This window comes from Stegostoma tigrinum, chromosome 21, assembly GCF_030684315.1.
Source record: "Stegostoma tigrinum isolate sSteTig4 chromosome 21, sSteTig4.hap1, whole genome shotgun sequence".
Taxonomy (NCBI): Eukaryota; Metazoa; Chordata; class Chondrichthyes; order Orectolobiformes; family Stegostomatidae; genus Stegostoma; species Stegostoma tigrinum.
Window position 1 is genome coordinate 22,160,742 of NC_081374.1, and position 27,388 is coordinate 22,188,129.

Genomic DNA, 27,388 nt, shown 5'->3' on the forward strand with positions numbered 1-27,388 from the left:
ATTGTCAAGGTTATGTTTAAGATGTACAAGTGATGCAACCTGAATCACCACCACTCCAGACATGCAACACCTTTTGCTTGAATGTTAGATATATGACCCACGTTCAGACCTTTCTGTCAAGCTGAATTCATCCCTCAGTAGTTCCACTGATATCAGGAACTTTCCATGGCTGCCTGTCTAAATATGTAAAATGATCCGGATTTAGGCTGTTTTCCTGGAAGAGCTCCTTCTGCAGTAGGTACAACAGAAGGAGGCTGTCTGTGAAATATTGCACCTCAGAGACCTTTGTTTCTTTTTGCTCTTTGATGTGATTTATTCATCAGTTAAGAGTCCTTTGCTTAGTGGCTTGGGAGTTGTGGGTGGGGTGGGGAATTATGGGGTATGGAATACCTTTGATGGTAAATTCTACAGCTTCTTTGAATTATTGTTCAGTTACTGGTAATGTGCACATTAGAGAAAAAACCTGAACCAAGGTTTTGAGTTTTTAAACAACTGTGCTCTTTTTAGCCAGTCACACCCACTGCTAGACAATACAGAAGTTCCTTGTGATTTATTATCATATTTTCGGCCCACAGTTGCAATGTCACTTGAACCCAGAATCATATAGCAATATAAAGAATTGTTTGGACATTTGCCCAGGTCTCTCATACGTTGTACCTGAAGAGTGCTTTCATGTATGAGCCAGCTTGTGGGGATTGTTACCGCTATTACAGAGAATCTCCTCAGGGAGCAACTCTAATTTCCCAAATGTATAAAGCAAATGAAGGCCAGTATCGAAATTGAATTTTATTAAGACTGTGCCAGTCGCTTAAATCAAAGGAATTGGAAAAGCTTTCCAGTCTCTGACACAATAAATAAAATTATTCCATCAGCTAAATATTTTAATCACCATTTTAGCCATCACTAACGTCTCCTTTTGAAAGGAGTTCATTTTACATGTGATGATTACTCCTTTAAATTTGAAGCACCAAATCAAATTGTTCATCTATTCCTGATGAAATCATTGAAAAATTAAAAGCCCTCATGCTGCTTTATTAAAATTACTTAATATTGACCAGTTTTATTATACAGAGGAAAAAGTACTGCATCAAAATACTGTTATTATTGACAAGCTGTAGAAATCAAATCAACAACAAAAGCAGAAATTGCTGGAAAAGCTCAGCAGGTCTGGCAGCATCTGTGATGAGAAACTCAGAGTTAACTTTTCGGATCAGGTGACCTTTCTTCAGAACTAGAAATCATATGTCCTGGTTTCTGTAATAGGTTTAACAGCCTTGCTGCTGGTGGGAATATTTCTCATGTTGTGAAGAGCTGTCTTGGAAGGATTTCAGAAATAGAATGTTAACATAATCAAGTCTTAATTGGATTTGTATAGGTCTCAATTCATTTTTTGTAGCATGAAATCCATTCTATGGATTCCTGTTTCACACAGTTTTACCCCCTTGCTCTATCAAACCATAAGTTTGGCTTGGCTTATGGTACATGTTAACCAACAGCATCTCAACAGAGGCAACTAAATTCCACCCCATCTTCTTTTCCCTTTCAAGATGGAGTTTTTCCACTACCCCACACCATTTATTCCTTGCTGAAGCATAATTCTATTCAGAACACCCCTGCTATCTTTTCTTTCAGTTGACATTCATCTGTTAAGTTCTTCAGTCTCTTTAATGCTAATGGGCCTCACAATCAAATCCAAACCAATTCTCATTTGATATTCAAATATTACTGGCTCTGAGGTAGAGTTGGTTCATTGGTAATGATGGTTCTCTACATTATAACCAGAAGTGGTAACTCTCAGAATGTTTGCTTATTTTCCAGGTCAATTCAATATAATGCAACTCTCATTATGATGAATTATTGCAGCTCTTTTTATTTCAGCTACTTATTATGTCATTGAACTGAACTATTGAGGACGTAATCTTGTCTGGATAGGCTATGTCAAAGAATGTTAAAAGCTAGCAAGTTTTATTACAGTGATGATATTTGGCTTCAAAAGGGAAAACGATAAAGCCATAACTAAACCTTTGAGCACAGGAGTTGAGACTTCATGTTGAGGTTGTATGAGACATCGATGAGGCCTCTTTTCGAGTACTGTGTGTACTTCTGGTTGCTCTGCTGTAAGAAGAATATTACTAAATTGACAAAGTTTGCGAAAGTAACTACCAAGATGTTGCTGGGAATGAAGGGTTCGAATTAAAAACAAGTAGACTGGATAGGATCAGACATTTTTCACTGGAATGTAGGAGGTTGAGGGGTGACCATGTAGAGGTCTATAAAATCATGAAGGGCATCAAGTGGATAACAAGGGACTTATACTGGGGTGGGTGAGTTCAAATCTATGGAGTGTATTTTAAAGATGAGATGAGAAAGTTTTCAAAAGGACATGAGGGGCAACTTCGTTCGCACAGAGGTGGCTTGTGTGTGGAATGAACTGCCAGAGGCAGTTGCAACATTTAAAGGACATTCGGATAAGTACATTAATACGAAAGTTTGGAGTGATATGGGCCAAATGCAGGCAAACAGGACTAGTTTAGTTTGGGAACAAGGTGGACGTGGATGAGTTGGACCAGAGAGTCTGTTTTCACGCTATATTACTCTATGAACAGTTGACAGGTTGCCATTCTTGTGCTAATTCTACTTGCTGTCCAACTTTCTTATTCCTGTTCGGTAATTCTGGCCAGAAGTTTTTGATTTTTATCACGCTGCAATTTAAATGTAGTATTTAAAACCGAACCAGGTGGAATTTGTGATTCTGAATCTGAGAAAAAACAGTTAAGACTTCATGTCTATGACCTTCAATTAAAGCTTGTTGACCTGAATCATTAAACTATGCTTTTCTTCCCACAGATGCTGCCAGACCTGTTGACTATTTCCAGCATTTTTATGTTACTCCAGGTTTCCAGCATTTGCACATTCTTACTTTCATTTAAAACTGGAACCCCATGCAAAATGCTAACCTAATGTCTTGTTCTTCAGGTAATTACTGTGAAGTGAATTCCCGCTCGGGCCGCTGTTCTCCTGGAGTTTGTCGGAATGGTGGGACATGTGTAAACTTGCTGGTTGGAGGTTTTAAGTGTGACTGCCTGCCAGGGGAATACGAGAAACCATATTGTGAAATGACCACTCGGAGCTTTCCTCCACAGTCATTCATCACCTTCAAAGGATTGCGGCAACGTTTTCACTTCAGCATCTCACTCACGTAAGTTGTCAGTTGCTGAGCCCTGCTTCCCTCCCCCGCCATGTACATTGACTGTTCCCTGTTCCCAGTTACAGCATGCACAGTTCAGAATGAAAGTTGGAAGTACTGAGCAGAATGGTCATGGAGTCAAATCCAAATCTGTGCTAAGTAAACTGATTTCAGCTCAACCTTTGGAACCAATCCTAGCACTGCAGACTAAGGATAGTGCAAAAATTCCAATTACCATGTAGTTTTAAAAACAGGAATATGTAAATACTAGTAGGCACCACTTCTTTGTAGCTCATCAACTTCATAATAATGAAGCCGAGGGTCCAATGTTGCATGTTTCTCAGGCCTACTGCTTTGGGTACAGGAATAGCTATGTGTGTGCCTGTTTCTAGATAGGCTTCTTTTTGCCTAGGTTTAGATTTGTGATTTGGTCGACTGTTGGCAATTCTTCATGATGTGTCTGTGTATAAAGGAGAAGTGAGGAACAAAAACTGTAATTGCATAAGCAGTACCAATGGCATAGTTTGGTCATAAGGACATAGATTGCACAGAAAAATAATTTTGCATTCATGAGATAGCAACCATTGCATGAATGAGACAAATATTGTAGCTGAAATAGGAATGTAAAGACAGATTAATTCAGGCATGATGATTCACATCCAAGTGACAAATTTTCATTCATCTATAACTTTTGTCTTAAAGATTTGTAAAACTGCTTTTGTTGCTTTTCAGAAAATTGGTTTTGGGTTGTTTTGTTGCCAATAATTTGTAACACATTTTATTTTCATTTTTCTCATTTTGAAATCGCGGACCCAAATGGGATATTGTAGAATTCATGAGTGTTGGGAATGTTTCTGTATCTCAGGGGTGGCATGGTGGCACAATGTTTAGCACAGGCCGGAGATCTGGGTTCAATTCCAGCTTTGGGTAACTGTCCGTGTAGAATGTGTGTGTTCTCCATGTGTCTATGCAGGTTTTCTCTGGGTGCTCCCACAGTCCTAAGATGTGCAAATAAGATGGTTTTGGCCATGGTAAACCCATCTGGTTACAGGGATGGGGTGGAATGCTCTTTCGAAGGTCAGCGTAGATGGCCTTTTTCTGCACTGTGGGGATTCAATGAAAGTGTTGATTAACTGCAGTGCTAATAATATAATGAGTATCCCAGAGGTACTGCAGTCAGCCATATTTGGCAAATCTTCCTCATTAGGAATGACAGTCAGCTGTTTTGGTTTGATAGTTTAACCCATTTTGATAAATACCATCTGTGAAAATAAGCTGAGTTTAAGTGAATTTGCAATCTGCATTATTCTTGCTTTTGATAAATTTAACACTTAGCACGTCCCCAACATTGACAGGTCTATGGGACTGTGAAGAAAGACAAAAATACCCAAGTGTGCTGATGCTACATACATTTCATTTTGTCTGTAATATGACTTATTGTTTTATGTTCCTGTCAGTGATAAAACCTCATAGTGTGAGTCCACCTTGTTTTGTATTGGAAAGAATGAAGACAGTTTTGTTACTTGGGAGCACAGAACTTGAACATTGATGGAAGGAAAGAAAGATATGTTGTTGTAGATTTCATCTTCCATTCATCAGAACACAAGATGTCAAAGTACAAGTGACCACAACAATTAATATTTCAGTGGCAGGTCAACTATCAGTAGTTGAGATGTTAACAAAGTGTGGAGCTGGATGAACACAACAAGCCAAGCAGCATCTTAGGAGCACAAAAGCTGACGTTTCGGGCCTAGTTGAGATGTTGCTGTTGAGAGAACAATGCAGTGCTATTGGCCTCCACCAAACAACCCTCACACTGTGCTCCAGGTAATTCAAAAAAGGGAGCAAAGCCTGATCATATTCCTTATGTTTTTCCTGACGAGTATGAAACAAAACTGTCAGCAGCGTGGAGAGATAATGGGAACTGCAGATGCTGGAGAATCCAAGATAATAAAGTGTGAAACTGGATGAACACAGCAGGCCAAGCAGCATTTCAGGAGCACAAAAGCTGACGTTTCGGGCCTAGACCCTTCATCAGAGAAGGTCTATTTGTGCTCCTGAGATGTTGCTTGGCCTGCTGTGTTCATCCAGCTTCACACTTTATTATTAAGTCAGCAGCGTGTCTCTCTTTTGCAGAATATGTTTATGTAATCCAGAAGCCTAGAACCACCATGTTGATTTGTTAGAAGGTGTGTGTTTTGAAAGAGTTCTCTTGAGGTACAGTGTTTTTTAGGCCTGCAAAGCTCTCTTCTCTCTTGAGATTGTTCTATCAATGCACCTGAGGTATCAATTCACTCTAGGAATAGAAACCTGCACAAGAAAAAATGCCATATTGGCCTCAGGTGAAAGCCAATAGAATTAGTGCATTAATATTTCCTGTTTCATACTTTCTCTTTCCTGCCTTCCTCTTGGCTTTGTTTCTCTGCATTTATTATTTTTATAATATTCTTTTTTCTTTTGTAACCTATTTAGCTGTGAGGTTTGTAGAGTGATTTCTGCAGTGATTGTGATGAGGTCAGCCAGCTGGATGTCATAGAGTATGAATTTTTTGGTTGGAGCTGTTAATATGGTCCAATCAAGGAGGCCTTGCTGACATATAAAAAGGGGAATGTTAATGATGCTGACACTCTGGTAGCTGACTGTGAATGAGGCAGTACTAAATTCAAGGACGGTTTGTGTGTATTATAAACGGTGAGTTGGTGATGGATATTGGCCCCAATAGGGTTATTTCAACTTCACTGTTTGAAAACATTTGAATTGGGATAGGAGCAGACCTTTCAGCCCTTCAAACCTGTTGCATCATTCAGTAAGATCATCACTGATCTACTTGTGGTCAATTCCATGTTGTTGTCTGCCTCTATCCCCTTAGATTCTTGGCTAACAAGCAAATCAATCTAACTCCTTAAAAGTATTCAATCACTCCACCGTCACAAGGTGCAGATTAGGGTCTAGGTATTCTGTAGCAAGTAATTCAGCTCCTGACTCTCCAAAACCTTCCTGTCATCTAAGGCACAAGTGAGGAGTGTAATGGAATAATCCTGACTTGCTTGGGCAACTACATCTCCAACAAAGCAGAGAAAGTTTGACTAATGAAGACAAAGCAAATTACTTGATTTGCACCACATCCACAAATATTCACTGACCCCATCACTGATGCACAGCAGCAGCAGTGCGTGCCATCTCCAAGCTATGTTGCAAGAATTTACCAAAGCACCTTTGACGGCACCTTTGAAACTGATGATCACCATCATCTTGAAGAATAAAGGCAGCAGGTACATAGGAACACCAGCACCTTCTCATTCCTCTGTCAGGCACACATCATCCTGACTTGGAACAATACTTGTTGTTCCTTTTGTGTCATTGGGTCAGCATTTCAAGAACTCCCTTCCTAGAAGTGTCGTACTTCTATGTGTATGAAATAGAGTGCAGTGGTTCCAGAAACAGCTCATCACCACTTTCACAAGGGCGCTTAGTGATCAGCAATAGATGCTGGAATGAATTAAAAAAAACTGCTGGCCTTGTTAGTGACACCCACATCCTATGAAAGAACAAAGAAAGAAAACCTTGGTGGATCACCTTTGGGGAAAATACCTCCTAGTTTGTCTTCTGTTCATTGTGGGATCAGGACTCCTGTTTTCCCCACAACCAGGGTCACAATCGCTGTGGAAAATTCCAACACTGTGAGTTCAATTCTGAGTGTTGCATTTTAGGAAAGGTGTAATTGATTTAGAGATGGTGCATAAAATACTGATAAAAATTGTTTTAGGGATGAGGAACCATCCACAATGAATTTTCCTTGAAAGCGAAGACAGTTAATAAAAGTGCTCAAAACAACAAAGGACCTTGGCAGAGAAACTGGTTCCACTTGCAGAAGGCTTGACAAGTAGAGAGCATCCATTTAAGGTAATTACAGAGAATCTTGAGAGACATAAAGAAGTATATTTTTTTCAGACTGAGCTGTTAGAGTCTGAAATGTACTGTAAGAGTATGAGGTAAAGGCACATACAGAAGGGGCATTAAAAATGGAATTGGATAAGCACCTGAAAGCAAGGTGTGTAGTGAAAAGCCAGGCAGTGTCATTAGTTACTTCCTTTTGCCAAGAGCTGGCACAGACACAGGTCAAATGACATCCTTCTGTGCTGTGAACATTCTATGATTCTGGCACTTGACAATACTATGTTTGCTGGTGGGTTTTGAAGTCGTAATGTTTTGATGCCGTGGTGTTTTGACTCTATGGTGTTTGTTTGATGGTGGTATTGTAAGCCTGAAGGCTCCAGCAGCTGCTTTTGTAATGATTATTTTATACCTTGTGCCAGTTATTAGGTTTGCATGGAATTTCCCTGCTGGGTGATTTGACAGTCTTGTAATCATTGTGAAGTTTGAATTGCTGCACAGTGTTGTAAACTCTCAGAGTCTGAGTGTGTAACGTGGCTGTTACCTGTGATTCACAGTGTTGGTGATTAGTCTATTCATAAGAATAATTCTCATTACTGGGGAGTCGTCTCTTTTCCATTTTCGAAATTTGTCAAGGTAATACTAATGTGGAGAGAAAAATCTGAAGTAGCATTTACTTAAATTTTAATACCTCTGCTTTTTGTTTTGAGCCCTCTAAGCATTTTCTCTTATATTTGGCAATATTGTACACTGTGGGTTACCTGGTACTAGTAGAAGTTTCCCTGAGCAAGTAGTACAAGTTTTGTATAGAGTGCTGCTGTCTCTACTACAGTCATTGTTCATATTTGCTGTTTCATGATGTGCTATGAAATTAAGGGAATGACACTCCACTAGGATTTCAAATACAAACTGCATGTAAACCATTGCTACTCAGTCCTCACAAGGCATAAAGAATGCAAAGTATAAATTGTACAAAGAAATGAATGAGGAAATATGAAGGGTAAAGCTACAATACAACAAAAGATTGATGGTGAGCATAAAATGCACATTAAAGGTCACCCATAGGGTTATTAGCAGCAAAGAGTGTTGTAAGGAATGGTGAGATGACTTGGAACCAAATTGGAGGTCTGTTTGCCATGGCAGATCACATGGCTGGGATACAACATGAATACTTCACAGTAGTGTTTGTTAAGCAAGATGATTCTGCCAAAGCTCTGTTAAACAAGGAGGTTGCTGCAATACTGGATAAAATCAAAATTAGTTGAGAAGGAGGCTCTGGAAAGGCTACCAACTCTTAGAGTGGGCGACTCACCTAATCCAGAGGGGATGTATTCGAGGATACCGAGGGAAGTAGGGATGGACATTGAGGAGGTAATGGTAACAATCGCCCTATCCTCTTTTGTGGTAGCGCTTAAGGAATGGAGAAATGCAAATGTAGCGCCCTTGGTCAAAAATGGGATGCAAGATACTTGTAGCAATTTCAGTACAATCAGTTTAACATTTCAGGTGGGAAATCTGTTAGAAACAACAACTCAAAAGGAAATCAACAGCCACTTGGACTTGCATGGTCTAGTGAAGGATAGTCAGTTGAGATATATTCAGAGAAAATCATGTTTAAGTACTTTGATTGAACTTTTCTGAGATAACAATGAGGAAAGGGTGGTATAGTTAATAGCTGAAGTGGCACAGAGTTTGTCTCCAGTTTTGTGTTATTTGAATGATAAGGATAGGAATGCACTGCTTACTAGAATGGCAAATTCAATAGCAGTCTCCACGAAGGATTAAGTAGAAATAGGTGAAGAGATTACCTGAATTGCTTTTCTAAAGAGCAGGCATATGCTTGTCGGACCACGAGGCCTCCTACTGTGATGCATTATGCTGTGATTCCATAAGAAGTCTTAAAATATTTCGCATGTTTCACTTTTATATGGAAAACTAAATCAAAATCTAGAGTCATAGAGCCATACAGCATGGTCTTTCCTACTATAAACCCACCAAATGCCTTTTAAATGTTGTAATTCTATCTGCCTCCACCATTTCCTCAGGCAGTTCGTTTCACTCTGAGTGAAAATTTTCCCCTCAGGTTCTTTTTAAATCTCTCTTCCCTCTCATCTTAAAGCTGTAACTTCTAGTTTTGGACTCCACCACCCTAGGAAGGAGACCTTGGCTATTCACTTTATCCATGCCCCTAATGATTTTATAAACCTCAATAACGTCACCTCTCAGTGCACAATGTATTATAGTCACAATGTACGCACTCAAATTTAGAGATGAAATGTAGGAACACAGTGTGAAAACTGCTTGAACCTAGTTAGCACAGTGATTTTTCTTTATCCCAAAATAAATTGTATCTTTTTCAAAGGGCTGGTGATGACGCCAGTTACTTCAATTGACACCTTGTACTACACATATCAGATTTTATGATTTGTTAAAGAGCAGTGGATCTGGTGTCACAAGAAATATGATTGATGCCACTGATTCCTAATTTCAGAGCAAAGGCACTGTTTGACTGCAGTGGGAAATGTGCTTGAAGTATAGTCTTTTTTGGGCTGACTGCAAACATAACTCTGAGATTTTTGATTCAAAGAGATTAACTTTAATTGCTGCAAGGCTGTTTAAAAGGTATCCCTTAAGGGTACTCCATTATGTTGCAAGTGCATAATGGATTTTATGTGAACAGTTGTATAGTCTACTCATCACTCAGTAGACAATATTACAACCTGACAATTTTGAATCATAAAATAGCTTTAATTGCATATATTGTGTACTTACATATTTGCATTGGTGCCGTTCTGTCATTTCTTTTATCTTGCTGTATAATGATCATGTACATAGTTATTGTAGTCGGGATGACTCCAGTATATGATAATCAAGAATATTAAAAGTTCCCTGAAACTTGATATATCTGAATAAATACGATTTAAATAAATGCAGAAAATGCTGGAAATGCACATCAGGTCTCGGCTTATCTGTAGAGAGAGGAACAGAGTTAACATTTCAGGTTGTGACTATTCATCAGAATGCGCATTAGCATTTAGCTTGCCTAGAGATAATGGGAACTGCAGATGCTGGAGATTCCAAGATAATAAAATGTGAGGCTTGGCCTGCTGTGTTCATCCAGCCCCACATTTTATTATTTTAGCTTGCCTAGATGTGCGGCTCATAATAGCTGTTATGCATGTCAGGGAATTTGTAATAAGGTAAAATCTAAAGTAAGATAACATTAACTCCGTATGTTGTGCGTGGTAGGGAAACTCGGGAAGCTGAGGGATAACATAATTTGAAGTCACAGGGTACCACAAAAAAACTTTCTCTAGTATTCCTCTTGTATTCAAAAACAATTAAGTTCTCCGGTATGTGGTGGAGAGAGGTGTTTAACATGCATACTTACAATAAGGAAGCGTACTCATCAGATGTTAACATTTGGCTTGTAAAGCTGACTGCTGAACATCAGAAACTATGCTCTGTGATGACCACCATGCTCTTCAGTTAAATGCACTTCATGCATAAGTGAAGAGCAGTCATTGATCGTGGTGCTTTTAAATCTGAAACGAACTGAGAGCATTACAGATCCTGCAGAGCCATTATTCATAATTTGGAAATTAAAAAAATGCCGTACTTGAATTTTTGTTCATTTCAAGTACCACATTTTCTGATTGTTAATATTTTATAGTCTTGTTACACATTCAACCACTACTTTCTAAGTTTCTGCAAATCACAGGCAGAAGGACAGTTGGTAATCCTGTGTATCATCTGTGCATTCAATAGCAGCCGTGTAAAAGCAATAAGTATGATTAGGTGAAGATCTTCAAAAGAACAGGCACATATTTGATGGGCCATACAGTCTCCTATTGTAATGTGCTATTCTATGATTCCACAAGAAATGTTATATTTGGCATAGAATATGGAACATAGAACAGTACAACATGGTATACGGGCCCCTCACCCCATGATGTTGGGCCGAACTATTATCCTACTCTAAGATCAAACTACCCTGCATATCCTGCATTTTACTTTCATTCATGTGCCTATCCAAGAGTTGCTTAAATGTCCCTAATGTGTCTGACTCCACTACCACTGCCAGCAGCGCATTCCACGCACCCACTGCTCTCTGTGTAAAGAACCTACCTCTGACATCTCCCCTATACCTTCCTCCAATCACCTTAAAATTATGCCCCCTCATAACAGTAATTTCCGCCCTGGGAAAATGTCTCTGGCTATTCAATCTATCTTTGCCTGTCATCATCTTGTACACCTCTATCAAGTCACCTCTCATCCTTCTTCACATATTTCATTTTAAATGGAAAACTGAACTAAAATCTATACGGATTACAATTACAACATGTGAACATTAATGTGAGTCATCCAGAATCAACTACTTATTGTACTTTTTCATCTAAAAATCTTTATGGATAACATGTCATCAAAACAAGTGTAGGCCATTTAGCCCCTTCACCCTGCCCACAATTCATTTTGTTCCTCCTCATTCATAGCTCAATTCCATTTACCTGCCTTACTCCATATCCCAAATATCCCAAAGGAAAATCTATAACTCTTTGCTTGGAAGTTTCAATTGACATAGCATTCAAAGTCTGTGTGATGCCTCTGTTCTCATAATTTAGCCTTTCAAACCCGAGTATCATTCCTGTATGTCTGTTTGACACTCCTTCCAAACCAGTACATCCTTCAGTGCTGGAACCTAAACTGAATGCAGTAATTCAGATGCTGTCTAGATATGATGCTGTAGAGCTGAAGCAACACTGCTTTGTTTTATTGTATTTCAACTCCCTTGTCATATACATTAACAATTCCATTAGTCTTTTCTGATTACTTTCTGTAGCCATGCACTAAGTTTTAGTGATTTGTGTATATGGCTGACTAAATGTTAGGTTATCCAAAACCTCTAATCTCTCATTCTCTTTTCAATGTAAGTAGTTTCTCCTTTCTGCATTACTGTTAACAGTAAAATCTGACAGTGTAGAAGTTTCTCCTGTTGATAACGTCACATCAGTGCTTAACGTGCTCACCATAAATTTCCTTTATCACTGTTTTAATGGAGAAGCTAATCCATTCAAAATGGCTCCAACTAAATAGCAAAAAGTGTAATTGGGTGAGTAAGAAGGATTGAGCACTTGTTTGTCATTTTGCTTTATCGGAGTTTCACTGGTGTAATTTACCTGCAAGTATTTATAAAAGAAAAACACAGATACAAGTCTGAATTATTAGCTGGATTTTTGCTGCTTACAATGGCTGACAACAAAAATATATTCAAAACCTTGCTACAAATGCTAGAAATTTGACATGTCAACTTAGAATGCTGAAAATACTCAGCAGATTGGCCAGTATCTGTGGAGAGAGAAACAGAATGAATGTTTCAAGTCGCTGATATTTCATCAGAATCAACAAAAATAATTAAATGGATTTAATCAGTGTACTGTATAAGAACCATCATTTTATAGTTCTGAATGAAAGATTTTGCTTCACTTCTGCTGCTTAGAATTTCATTGAATAAAAATAACACCAATTGAAATGACACAAATTAAATTTGATGTTAGAAGTTTGGATACAACTCAAAGTGTCATGGCCACAGTTGAGTTGGGATACCCACCACTCGTTTGGTTATCTTTTCAGAGTCCGTTACTGATATTATGCCAAAAGGGTAATTGACTTGTAAAAGGTGTTTAACTGAATTGAATTTAGAAGAGAATACAATGAGAGTTGTTTCAGGAGATATTTTGAACGGACCGTGCATTATTGAGGGTTCTGGTAGTACAAAGAACTTAACTTCATGGCCACAGAACAGATAAAAGAGCAGAAAGCAGAGTTTTTTATTATATTAGAGGTGGTGAACTGCCTGGTATGTCACACTGTGACCTTGTTTGTTTTCCATTGATAAAAATACATTTGAACATAGGAGCAAAAGTATGAGTTTTATGTCACTGAACTTACCAAGTTGAAGAATATGGTAAACAACAAGAACGAATCTAGAGATTGCAAGATGACAGAAGTATTGTAACATCATGTACAGACAGATGGTGCATGCAGAGGAAATGGAGTGTGCTGGAAATATGCAGCAGGTATGGCTTAGAGAGAGAAATTAGCCTTTCTGTTCCAAAGAAGAGGCATACTCAACACAAATTTGCTTTCATAAAAATGTGATACATGCAATTTACTTAAAATATGTTGCGGCAGTTTTAAGATAAAAAATCTTAAAGATTAAGATAAAGGGACTAACACAGTAAAAAGAAACAAATCTTGATTGATAAGAGCATACGAACATAAAGATCAAGGCATAGAGATGGGTTGATCTTACAACCTAGAGTAGAGGTAGAAAATGTTACTAAAAGATAAACAACACCAGATTTTATGATTGGTTCTTATTATTAGCGCCATTGTTAGCGTGGCCAGTCTTCATAATTTCAGGATTTGAATACTGAAATATTTAGTACAGATGGTGCTACAGTTGCTCATGAGAAACAATTTCGAAGAGAAGCTGTCCTGAAACAAGTCATAAGGACACCGACTAGGCCACTTCATTCACCTGGTAATCACAATGCCCACGGTTATAATCAAATGCAGGCACAGGGACTGTTAATGAAGATTTGTTGTAAAATATTGCCGTGTAAAGCTGATCTCCACCAAACAATTGGGATCAATACCATTCACAAATCAGGCAGCAAGGAATTCAGTGGCAGTTCATTCTGACCTGAAAGAAAGGCACACTGGAATCAGGGGAAAAAAAATGGGAAGATTACATAGATCAATTAGAACTAGGCTCAGAAGGAGTATGTGTCAAGGATATCAAGATTGCATTGTGGTGTGGCCTTTGTTTTAAGGCATTCCCCTAAGAGTCACAGAGTCACTGAAACGTAATTAATGTTTACCTGGGGCTAACAGAACACTGAATGCAGGCTTAAAAATAGATGTGACATAATTCACTATCTGTTGTTATGTTTTCTAGTTGTGTAAGAATGTTGACAGTGTGCTCATGTTTCTTGTGACACTTGTGTCTCGTGCCTTCACCTTTAAATGAGGCAGTTGTTGCGAGATGTTATTCCTGCAGTTCTTCATTCTACTTGTATTTTCTTTACGCGGTGGCACAGATTCAAAGATAACGACAAAGCTGCAGGTCTGATCAGTTCCTCACAGTGTAAATATTTGATCCAACAAAATAACATAAGCAACTCTTCTGGGAAGGATTATCAGTTCTTAACACCAGATAAACACTGTTGCTGACTAGCTGTCAGGTGGTCTGACTGGAGTTTGTTTGTTGCCAGCAAGGTATCCCAGGTGATCTTGAAGCAGAATTGCAATAAATCAACACAACCTTCCTGCCCAGCCATTTAACACTTGCTGTTTAGAATCTATCCAGTGAGCTTAATTTGCAAGTACAACACAAAACTTCCAAAGCAAAAGAGAAGGCAAACTTAACGGAAATGATGTTTGCTAGTAACTTGTGCGGTTCCCTTGCAGTACATGAATTATGGTGAAGGAATTAGCAAATATGAAAAATCTTTGATCCTCATCTGTGTGTCCTATTGCTACTCATATTCTGGCCCTAGGCCATTTGCAGTCTACCTCTCATTTTCTCTCATTTTATCCAAAGCTATAGCCTGCATTTTGTAACTGGCATGAATCGCAGCTCCACAATTTTCTCACATCCAGACCTCCAAATGCTATTTCCCAGGGAAACAGTGATTTACTTATACATCCTTCAGTTTAGCGCTCTTACAAAAGGGTCATTGGACCTAGAATGTTGACTCTGATTTCTCTCCACAAATGTTGCTAAACCTGATGAGTTTCCCCAGTTTTTTCTGTTCTTGTTTCAGATTCCACATCTGCAGTTTGTGGATTTATTTCAAATTACTATAGTGTGTTTGCACTTCACAACATGCCTTCCACAATATTGGGAGAAGAGCTGTAAGTTATTGAGTGGCTCTGTTTACTGCACAAGTTGAATAAAGGCAACTACAGAGGCATGAGGGAGGAGCTGACAGAATTGACTGGAGAGGAGCCTAGCAGAAAAGACAGTGGAACAGCAAAGGCAGTGGTTTCTGGGAATAATTTGAGAGACACAGTAAAAAATCATCCCTAAGAAAAGGAAGAATTCTAAAGGGAGGATGAGGCATCCATGGCTGACAAGGGAAGTCAGGGTCAGCATAAAAACAAAAGAGAAAGCAAGAAATGTGACAAAGGGGCAGTGGGAAGCCTACAAAGACCAACAGAGGGCAACTAAAAAAGTAAGGAGGGAGAAGGTTAAATATAAGGATAGCAACCAGTAATACAAAAGAAGATTGCAGAGTTTCTTTCAATATATAAAGGGCAAAACAGAAGCCAAAGTGGACTTTGGGCAGCTAGGAAATGATGCTCGTAGTGGGGAACAATGAAATAGTGATGAACTGAACAAATATTTTACATCAGTCTTCATGGTGGAAGACACAAGTAATGTCTTAAAAATTCAAGAGATTCATGGGATGGGGTCAGGGATTGTGCAGAGATGAGTACAGTGGCCATCAACAAGGAGAAGGTGCTAGAAAGACTGTAAAGTCTGAAGGTGGATAAATCATCTGGACCAGGTGGACGATACCCCAGAGTGCTGAAAGAGATTCCTGAAGAGATAGTGGAGGCATTAGTGGTGATCTTCCAGGAATCACTAGAGTCAGGGAGGGTCCCAGAGGACTAGAGAATCCTTAATGTTCTGAGGAAAGGTCACCGAAAAGGACCCGAAACTTTAACTGTTTTCTCCTTCACAGATGCTGCCAGATCTGCTGAGCTTTTCCTGCAACTTTGTTTTTGTTCCTAATGTAATCCCCTGTTTATAAAAGGAGTAGGGCAAAAGATGGGAAATTACAGACTGATTAGCCTGACCTTGGTTGTTGGTAAGATTTCGGGGTCCGTTGTGAAGGATCAAATTTCTGAATACTTGGAAGTGCATAATAAAATAGGACAAGCTCAGCAAGGTTTCATCAGGGGAGGTCATGTCTGACAAATCTGTTAGAATTCTTTGAAGAGGTAAATGAATAGGTTAGACCAAGGAAAGCCAATGGATGTTATCTACCTGGAGTTCCAGAAGGCCTTTAATAAGGTACCGCACAGGAGGCTGCTGAGTAAGATAAGGGCCCATGGTGTTAGAGGCAAGGCATTAGCATGGATAGAAGATTGGCTGTCTGTCAGAAAGTATAAAGTGTGAATAAAAGGGCCTTTCTCACGATGGAAGCTAGTGACTACTTGTGTTCCACGAGAGTCAGTGTTGGGACTGCAACTTCTCATTTTATACAGTCATGATCTAGATGTAGGAACTGAGGGCATTCTAGCTAATTTTTCAGATGACACAAAGATAGGTGGAAGGATAGGTAGAGTTGAGGAGTTGGGGAGGCTGCAGAATGATTTAGACAGATAAGGAGAGTGGGCAAAGAAGTGGTAGATGGAATACAATGTGGGAAAGTGTGAGGTCTTGCACTTTGGTCAGAAGAATAAAGGTGTAGACTATTTTCTAAATGGGGAGAAAATTCAGAAATCTGTAACGCAAAAGGTCTTGGGAGTGCTGGTCCGGGATTTTCTTAAGGTGTACTTGCAGGTTGAGCCAGACTTAAGAAAGCAAATACAATGTTGGCATCTGTTTTGAGAGGACTAGGGTGTAAAAGCAGAGATGTAATTCTGAGGCTTTACAACCGTCTGGTCAGAGTACTGTGAGCATTTTAGGTCCCATATCTCAGGAAGAATGTACTGGCCCTGGAGCAGTTCCAGATTAGGTTCACAAGGATGATCCCAGGAATGAAAGGCTTAACATATGAACAATGTTTGAGGACTGTGGGTGTATACTGAGTGGAGTTGAGAAGGATGACAGAGGATCCAATTGAAGCTTACAGAATACTGAAAGGCTGGACAGAGTGGATGTTGGGAAGATGTTTCCTTTGGCAGGCAAGATTAGGACTTGAGGGCTCAGCTTTCAAGTAAAGGAAAGACCCTTTAGAACAGAGATAAGAGGTTATTTCTATAGCCAAAAAATGGTGAATCTTTAGAATTAAATGCCACAGAAAGTTGTGGAGGCCATGTCTTTGAGTATATTTAAGGCAGAGATAGATGGGTTCTTGATTGTCAAGGGGATCAAAGGTTATGGGCAAAAAGTGAGAGAATGGGGCTGAGAAAATTATCAGCCATGATTGAATGGCAGAGCAGACTGGATGGGCCAAATGGCCGAATTTCTGCTCCTACATCTTATGGTCTTGTGGGACCATTACCCAGGAGAGTGTACACCCTGGAAATGCCCCCCCAAATGTGGGTCAAAACATTTAAATTGCTTACGACATCCAATCGTTTGGTGAAATGGTCAGCCAGTTCCCATGGAGTTGATACTGGCGCTGCTGTATCTGTGGTTGCAGAATCTGTATTTAACAAGATTTGCTTGGAACTCTAGCCTAGTTTGCTCAAGACGTCAGCTAGGCTGAGAACATTCACTGGGGGACCGTTGCAGATTAAGGATACAAATTTGGTTCTGAGAAGCAGTTGGTGCAGCTACCACGATGGTAGTAAAAGTCTCAGGCCCAAGCCTATTGGGGCAGAATTCATTGAGACAGATTCACCTGGATTGGCTCAACATTTTTTGACTAGAAAATGGCTGCCTCAGTGAAATAGAACATAGAACAGTACAGGGCAGAACAGGCCCTTCGGCCCTCGATGTTGCGCCGACCTGTGAACTAATCTGAGCCCATCCCCCTACACTATCCCACCATCATCCATCTGCTTATCCAAGGACTGTTTAAATGCCCCTGATGTGGCTGAGTTAACTACATTAGCACGCAGGGCATTCCACGCCCTTACCACTCTCTGAGTAAAGAATCCTAGTGAAATGCCCAGGAGTCTTTACAGGGACTATCAAAGGGGTCAAAGCTACTTTACATGTTGATTAAGGAAGCAATTCCATGATTTTGAAAGCCTGCCTGGTGCCATTTGCCTTGTGGGAAAAAGTAGAGGTGGGCATCAGGAAGCTGGTAAGCAAAGGGGTCATCAAACCGGCGCAGTTTGCAGAACAGGCAGCACCTGTCAAAGGCTCAGTTTGCCTTTGTGGGGATTTTAAGCAAATGGTAAACTGCTTCTCACAGCTGGATAAATACCTGATCACTGGCTTGGAGGACTTATATGCAATGTCTGTGAGGGGCTGTCCTTTACGAAGATAGACATTAGCCATGCCTACCTGCAATTACGACTGGATGAGGAGTTCCAGAAGTACACTACAATTAACACCCATAAGGATTATATCAATATACAAGGCTGCCATTTGGGGTATCATCAGCCTGCACACTTTTCCAGTGGGCCATGGAGAACATTTTAAAAGGGCGACCCCTTTGATAGTCCCTGTTGTCATTCATCTGGATGATGCAGTAATAACTGGCAAAATTTGATTCATTGTAGTCAAGTGTACCTAAATTCAGTGAAAAGCTTTGTTTCTGAGCAGTACAGAAAAATCACAGTAAGCAAGGACATACTGATGTTTGGCATTCAGGTTACACTGCACAGGAGGCGCACAGAGCAGGAGCAACAATAACAAGATTAACATTGTAAAAAAAATTAAGAAAACTTGGACATAGTGCTTAAATAATTCTCCCAGACAAGGCAGGTGCCCCAAGAAACCTACTTGGGTTACAGAGTCTACAAAACTCATTACGCCTGTTGGAAGAGAAGTGAGGACAACCAAAGGACCCCAGGATCCCATGTCTGTACTGGAGCTTAGGTCTTTCCTTGGGTTAATGAGTTACTAGAGGAAATTCATACATAACCTGGTCTCCATCTTGACACCCTTACACTTGCTATTGAAAAAGGGTCATCCTTAGAAATGGCCATGTAGCCAAGTAGTAGTCTTTTGGGAAGTGAAAAAGCAGTTATCATCTAAGGTGTTGGCCCACTACGATCTGAAGTGAGATGTAGCGCTGACATGCGATGCCTCCCCATATGGTATCAGGGTAGTGTTGACGTACTGATGGCCCAATAGCATTTGTTTCCTGGACTTTGGTTGATGCCAGATAGAGAAGGAAGGTTTGGTGGTCATCTTTGGTGTGAGGAAGTTCCACCAATACCTTCATGGATGAGAATTTGTCATAGTAACATATCACAGACCCCTGCTAGGGTGACTGAAGGAAGACAATGCAGTGCTGCCTGTAGCTTCCAGTAGAATTCAATATTGGTCCCCCATTCTCAGCATGTACAAGTACAAGTTATAACACCGTCCAGGAAGCCAAGTGGCTAATGCGGATGCCCTGAGCAGCCTCCCACTGATAGATACTCCAACAGTCGATACACCAACAGTGGTTACTCCCTGGAAAACACTGTTCTGTTTTAAACCTTCTGGTTACCCTTCCGGTCACCACTGACAACATCTGACTGTGCACTAAAAGGTCCTGTCCTAGCAAAACTAAAACCACTGATGGTAAAGGGGGAAGCAGGAGGACCATCACAACTCCAATTGAAACCTTTCTGGGCCAGGCGAGACCGGGTCATGGCATATTACCACGGGTGATTGCCCCGTGCAAAGGTCACAGCTAGATACTGGCTGGACTCGACCAGAGTCATCCAGGAGTTTCCACGATGAAGATGTTAGTAAGAAGTTGTGTCTAGTGGCCAAGGTCAGATGCTTACATAGCTACATTGGTGGGGCTGTGCCCAGAGTGCCAAACAGGACAAAAATTGCTGCCAGCAGCACCCCCACACTCGTGGGGACTCGGTTGTATGTTAACTCTTTTCATGGGCTCAATATTCCTGGTCATTGTCGGTGCCCATTCAAAGTTTGTTTGGCAAACTCAGGAGTGATAATTGAGAAGCTGCAAGCATTGTTTACGATACACAGGTTCCCGGAGGTATTGGTCACAGACATTTTGATGTCATTTCCCAACAGGGAATTCAAGTTATTTCCTACAGACAAATGGCATTCATCACATAAGGATCGATACATACCATCCATCGTCCAATGGTCTAGCGGAACAAGTAGTCCAAACATTGAAGGCAGGCTTGAAGAAACCACCTGCAGCGTCAATTGATATCAAACTGTCCCGGTTCTTGCTCGATTATAGGACCACCACTCATACAACAACAGTGTAGCTCCAGCTGAGTTGCACTAGACTCTGCGCCAGGTTAAACTTGATATTTCCAGACCATGGCAGGGGGCAAGGTGAAACAGCAGCAGGAGCACCCATGCTGACCACATGTCTCCTTTAAGCGAGAGAGACAGATTAATTCAGGGAATGAAGTTTGGTGCCAGAACCATGGAAATGGCCCTGTACAGGTAGAAGGTGAGGCTGATGCAAGGTCAGGTCCTGTGACTTACAAAGTTTGGGTCGGTGAGGCTGTCCTGAACAAGCATGTGGATCTCCTGAAAACTGCTACTTTGCAAATGGGGCAGGAGCAAAACATTGTTCACCAACCCCGCACGGCCTGTTTCTACCTCCTTCCCAAAATCCACAAACCTGCCTGCCCTGGTCGACCCATTATCTCAGCCTGTTCCTGCCCCACCGAACTCATCTCCACCTATCTCGACTCCATTTTCTCCCCTTCGGTCCAGGAACTCCCCACCTACGTCCATGACACCACCCACGCCCTCCACCTCCTCCAGAACTTTCAATTCCCCGGTCCCCAACACCTCATTTTCGCCATGGACGTCCAGCCCCTGTACACCTGTATTCCTCATGCAGATGGCCTCAAGGCCATCCGCTTCTTCCTGTCCCGCAGGCCTGACCAGCCCCCTCCACCGACACCCTCATCCGCCTAGCTGAACTCGTCCTCACCCTCAACAACTTCTCTTTCGATTCCTCCCACTTCCTACAGACAAAGCGGGTGGCCATGGGCACCCGCATGGGCCCAAGCTTTGCCTGCCTCTTTGTAGGTTACGTAGAACAGTTCCTCTTCCGCACCTACACCGGCCCCAAACCCCACCTCTTCCTCCGTTACATTGATGGCTGTATCGGCGCCGCCTCTTGCTCCCCAGAGGAGCTCGAACAGTTCATCCACTTCACCAACACCTTCCACCCCAACCTCAAGTTTACCTGGGCCATCTCCAACATATCCCTCACGTTCCTGGACCTCTCAGTCTCCATCTCAGGTAACCAGCTAGAAACTGATGTCCATTTCAAGCCCACCGACTCCCACAGCTACCTAGAATACACCTCCTCCCACCCACCCTCCTGCAAAAATTCCATCCCCAATTCCGAATTCCTCCGCCTCCACCGCATCTGCTCCCAAGATGAAGCATTCCACTCCCGCACATCCCTGATGTCCAAGTTCTTCAGGGACCACAACTTTCCCCTCAGTGGTTGAGAATGCCCTTGAGCGTGTCTCCCGCATTTCCCGCAACACATCCCTCACACCCCGCCCCCGCCACAACCACCCCAAGAAGATCCCCCTCGTTCTCACATACCACCCTACCAATCTCGGGATACAACACAACATCCTCCGACACTTCCGCCATCTACAATCCGACCCCACCACCCAAGATATTTTTCCATCCCCACCCTTGTCTGCCTTCCAGAGAGACCACTCTCTCCATGACTCCCTTGTTCGGTCCACACTGCCCTCCAACCCCACCACACCCGGCACCTTCCCCTGCAACTGCAGGAAATGCTACACTTGCCCCCACACCTCCTCCCTCACCCCCATCCCAGGCCCCAAGATGACTTTCCATATTAAGCAGATGTTCACCTGTACATCTGCCAATGTAGTATACTGTATCCACTGTACCCGGTGTGGCTTCCTCTACATTGGGGAAACCAAGCGGAGGCTTGGGGACTGCTTTGCAGAACACCTCTGCTCAGTTTGCAATAAACAACTGCACCTCCTAGTCGCGAACCATTTTAACTCCCCCTCCCATTCATTAGATGACATGTCCATCATGGGCCTCCTACAGTGCCACAATGATGCCACCTGAAGGCTGCAGGAACAGCAATTCATGTTCCGCTTGGGAACCCTGTAGCCCAATGGTATCAATATGGACTTCACCAGCTTCAAAATCTCCCCCTTCCCTACCGCATCCCAAAACCAGCCCAGTTCGTCCCGTCCCCCCACTGCATCCCAAAACTAGCCCAGCCTGTCTCCGCCTCCCTAACCTGTTCTTCCTCTCACCCATCCCTTCCTCCCACCCCAAGCCGCACCTCCATTTCCTGCCTACAAACCTCATCCCACCTCCTTGACCTGTCCATCTCCCCTGGACTGACCTATCCCTTCCCTACCTCCCCACCTATACTCTCCTCTCCACCTATCTTCTTTTCTCTCCAACTTCGGTCCACCTCCCCCTCTCTCCCTATTTATTCCAGAGCCCTTTCCCTATCTCCCTCTCTGATGAAGGGTCTAGGCCCGAAACGTCAGCTTTTGTGCTCCTGAGATGCTGCTTGGCCTGCTGTGTTCATCCAGCTTCACACTTTGTTATCTTGGATTCTCCAGCATCTTCAGTTCCCATTATCTCTGGAGCAAAACATATCTGGTTCCTCAGAACAGCCAGAATGCCTGGCGGAAACTGTAGGTTCTCCTTCTCTCTCTCGAGTCGAGGAAACCTCAGAGTCCCAGACAGATGCAGCCTTGATACCACAACCACCAGAAGAAGAGGAAGAAACTCTCCCGAGATCCTCTGGACACAAGGGACAGGCTAGTGTCCAATACATGTTGCCCCGTGTCAGCGTCCGAGTCAGAGGAACTGGACCTGAAGTAAAACATCACAGGAAAAGCTACAGTAGGAAGACCAGGCTTACATCCCTCGAGTTGGTGACGGAGTGGGGAGGGACGTTGTGGTTGGCACCTGGTGGATCTTTATGGCTACGAGATTCTTGATTGGGATTGTTAACTTGGGCCAATCAGGAATCCCTGGCTGACCCATATAAATAGGTAATTTAGAATCCTCACAGTTTAGGTGGCTGGTTCTGAGCTGATAGACCACAGCCAGTGGACTGTGCACAAGTAAATAAAGGGTGACTTAGTGATGGGATTTGGGCCTCTGTGCAGTTATTTCAATCTGCAATTTTGCATCCAAGAAAAGAACAGAAATTCCGTACAGATTTTTTGATACATACATTCAGAAAATCAGCCCAATTGATGGAAGCTTCTTTTTTGCAATGGTAACCAGGCTGTGCACGAATCCACTTCAAGGCCTTGCATTTGAGCTGACTGAAACATAACCTGAATTCTGCCTGAGGTTCTCACAGATTTATTTGTTTTTACAAGGTATCCAGTCTTCAATTGATGCTTAACTTTGGAGTGAGTCCGAAGTTAAGAGGTTTGTGGCTTGTTTTAGTTTAATGGTCTGCAGTACTGTGGTTAACTTGGGCTTTAGATTCAGCCAAAATACCCAAATTGAGTATAATTTATGTAGCTTCCATTAAAATGTTAACAAATACTGTATTTTGTATAACTGATACAACATGAGGTCTGATTTTTTTCGGTTATATAATTTGGGTTTGAGGATTTAAGGTAGTGTACTGAATTAGTAAGTATTTTGAGAACATTTAAAATGGAATTATGGGTCAGTGGTGGTGTGATAATGTCCCTACATCCGTACCACAGAGTCCAAGTTTAGGACCAACCTACCAAATAGAGGTGTCATCCTGTATCTGTACGCGTTGATTAAAAAAAAATTGCTGGGACGCATGAACTTGATAAGTAGCAGGTAGATATGTAATACTGCATTTTGTGAATAAAACTAAAATCCAAATAATAATTGTGACTTGTTTAATATCCTGTAGAAACAAATTTCCAGTGTGAAATTCTTCACTGATTAAGTGGTAGTGCAAGACAGTGTGGTGCTTACAGCATGGGTTCAGTTTCTGTATTGGCTGAGGTTGCCATGAAAGAGTTTCCTTTTCAACCTTGCTCCTCACTTGAGGCATAGTAACCCTCTGGTTAAACCACCACCAGCCATCTCTGTTTGATGAAACAGCAGCCCTGTGGTCTGCGAAAACAATGAAAACTTTACCTTTACTGGTGCTGGGGAATAGAGCTCCAGTTTTGAACAGTTAAGTCATTAATGTCTGCAGGGTTTTTACCAATTATCTATTGTAACTTTGCTGGATGACCTGCAGAAACCCTAAAGACATGACGTACTGCTGTTCCTTTGGCGTTTCCATTAATTTCTTGTCAAAGTTATGACAAATCAAGACAAACTCCATGACCTACCATCTGTCTGAAACAATATTCTTCTCCACAGTTGCTACTTGATCTTCTGAGTATTTCCACCATTTGCTGTTGTATGTCAGCTTCTCAGCAGCTGCAGCCTTTTGCTTTTGTAATAGAGAAGGAACAGTAGAATTTCAAACCATCCTTTGTAGTCTCTATAATATGGTTCAGATGGCCTATCACATATTTAGTCTACACTTGCTAGTATGACTGTGTGTGTGAAGTTAATGCCTTGAGAGTGGGTGATAAAATCTGAAATCCCAATGGAAAATAAAGCCAGCTTTCTCTCTCCCTCTCCTCACACTCTCTGCCTCCCTTCCTCTCCCTACTCCTATTTTGTTCCCCTCACTTTCTTCTTCTGTATTTCTTCTGTCACCTCCCTATCTCTCTCTCTCTTTGCGCCTCCTATTTCACCCAGCACTTTCCCTTTCTGACTGTCTCCCACATTTTCTTCTACTCCTTATTCCCTTTCTCCCTGTCTTTATTCCACCCTTTTTCCTCTATTTCTCACCCGACCACCGTCCTATGGATTCTGTTAGGCGTTTTGCATGGTTAGGTGAGAGCAGGAACAAACGTGTTTGCAATGGCTTCTGTGATTAAACAGTCTGTAGAATTCTAGGCTCAGAGAACAAGCAGCACTGTACTGTGCTACCAGCATTCATGCCAAATAGGATTCATTAGATTCCGGAATAGGAAGCCGGAGCAGATGGAGGGGAGGTGGGTGAAGTAACAACTTCAGCTCATACAAATGTTAAAAAAAATTGCTGCCGTGGCTAAAATAGACACTTAAGGATTTAACCAGAACAAAGTCAGGAAATAGTTACCCTCTTATCAGCAGCAGAGCTTTGGAAAAACTTGGACAATTACAGATGATCATAGAAACATGAATTAAATTCCAATGACATGCTGTCAGTTATGTGGGACAGGAGGAGATGGTATCTATTCTGTGGACGGATATTTTATAAAGCAGCCGTCAGTGAAAGCCAGATGGTTTGTATCTCACACATTTAGTGAAGTTTATTTACTCAACATTTGAGCCTGAAATACATGTACAATATTTAAAATGTGAAATCCTTCATGATGGATATCATTTAAAAATTCTCAGTTCTTTGTACTTTGAAGTATAAGAAGCTTCCTCTCCTGCGTTTCTGACATTCAAATCATGAATTTTCCAACAAAAACCATTAAACCTCTGATTCATTTTGAAATAGAAGTCAAATAATGATAAAATTCACATTGCCCTCATTTTGTACTCCAGCAGATTTTGTATTCAGTTGCTTATTCTTTCCCATAAATAGCACCGCCAAACACTGTTTATCTTTCCTTTTCCTTGCAGCATTTCAAAGGGACCGTTCCCTCTGTCACACTCTTGTTGACTCTGTCACTCCCAACATCCTCCACAGCTCCTCTCTATATGTCTCTTGGCAGATGAACTAGCCGTTTATGTGTTCTGTGTAAACCTCTTTTAAACTAATATAGTTTAAACTAATATACTAACATATGTATTTGTTCCTGGAGCTGTGATCTGCTGTAAACTGGTGAAATCAAACACAGATTAAATGATTACTTTGTGGAATAGCTCGTACGGCCCACAATTTCAGTTTCAAATCTTTCGGTTGCCTATCATTTTAATAGGAGCAGAAGCAGGCTATTTGATAAGACCATATGACCATAAGACATAGGAGTGGAAGTAAGGCCGTTCGGCCCATCAAGTCCACTCCGCCATTTAAATCATGGCTGATGGGCATTTCAACTCCACTTTCCTGTACTCTCCCCGTAGCCCTTGATTCCTTTTGAGATCAAGCATTTGTCGATCTCTGCCTTCATGTTTGTGCGTACTCCACCAGTTGTTAAACATTACATCATTGAAAATAGGAACACAAGTAGGCAATTGAGCCCTTTCAGTTTACTCTACCCTTGAATGTGACCATGTTGAATCACTGAACTCAGTATCCTGTTTCACCGTAAAAATTAATTCCTTTTTGAAAGCATTAAATGTTTTGACCTCAACCATTTTCGGTGACAGAAGGTTCCCCAGCCTCACCACTCTCTGGGTGAAGAAATTTTTTCCTCATCTCAGTCATAAATGGCCTGTATCCTTAAATTGTGACACCACCCCACCCCACCTCACGTCTGTGCCAAGATAACACAGTATAAAGCTGGATGAACACAGCAGACCATGCAGCATCAGAGGAGCAGGAAAGCTGAAGTTTCGGGCCTAGGCTGTTCACAAGGACCCTTCTGAAGAGGCTAGGCCCAAAACGTCAGTTTTCCTGCTCCTCTGATGCTGCATGGTCTGCTGTGTTCATCCAGCTCTACACCTTGTTATCTCAGATTCTCCAGCATCTGCAGTTCCAACTATCTCAGTTCTATGCCACCAGGCCATTGGGAAGATCGTGCATTTACCCTGTTTATAAACAAGCCCAGGCAGTGGGTTGTGGATGGTGTTATCTCTGTTGACTCTTTGCCCCTCTTCCATGGTTATGTTCATGCCCGGGTGTCATTGAAGAAGGAGTATGTTGTGGCCATCATTCACTTGGTACCTTTAAAGAGAGGTGGGCACCACTGGGGTAACAGTGCTTTATTTTCTCCTCCAACTCCACTTTGATTTAATCTCTTCCCTGTCTCCATACCTCCCCCCCCTTTTGATGGCATTGCCTTTAACATGCTTTGCATGTAAATATTTAATACAGTACACGGGTGATTTATTAGTGGTAGTTAATGTTTAAAAACGGAAGAAAATGTCACAGTGATTCTGGTGCTGGGAAAGTTGTTCAGTTGCGTTTGATAGCAATAAAGGTAGACCCATTTGAAGGCTCTTGTGGCATCATAATAGCATTCCTACTTCTGAGCCAGGATGCCCAAGTTCAAGTCCAGAGGTGTGCAAGAACATTCATGAACAGACTGATTGAATAAAAAATAAAGTAGTTCCAGCCCCCCAACCTCAGTTTATTCCTAATCTCTGTTTCTTGTCTGCTAACTAATTCTCTATCCATGTCAGGACATTACCCCCAATCCCATTTATATACAGTTTTGCATGCCAGTGTCTTATGTGGGACCTTATCAAAATCTTTCTGAAAATCCAAGTAACCCACATCCACTGGCTCTCCCTTATCAACTCCACTAGTTACAACCTCAAAAATTTCCAAATTTCAAGCATGC

At 41.6% G+C, this 27,388-nt stretch overlaps 1 protein-coding gene across 4 annotated transcripts in view; it reads left to right on the top strand.

The window, feature by feature from the left end:
• celsr2 (cadherin, EGF LAG seven-pass G-type receptor 2) overlaps positions 1–27,388 on the top strand; it is a 303,561-nt gene that overhangs the window by 149,750 nt on the left and 126,423 nt on the right. For all 4 annotated transcript variants that reach the window (XM_048553018.2, XM_048553017.2, XM_048553019.2 and 1 more), the window contains exon 3: positions 2,977–3,199. In XM_048553018.2, the coding sequence (XP_048408975.1) occupies positions 2,977–3,199 (223 nt within the window). The remainder of the gene's footprint in view (positions 1–2,976; positions 3,200–27,388) is intronic.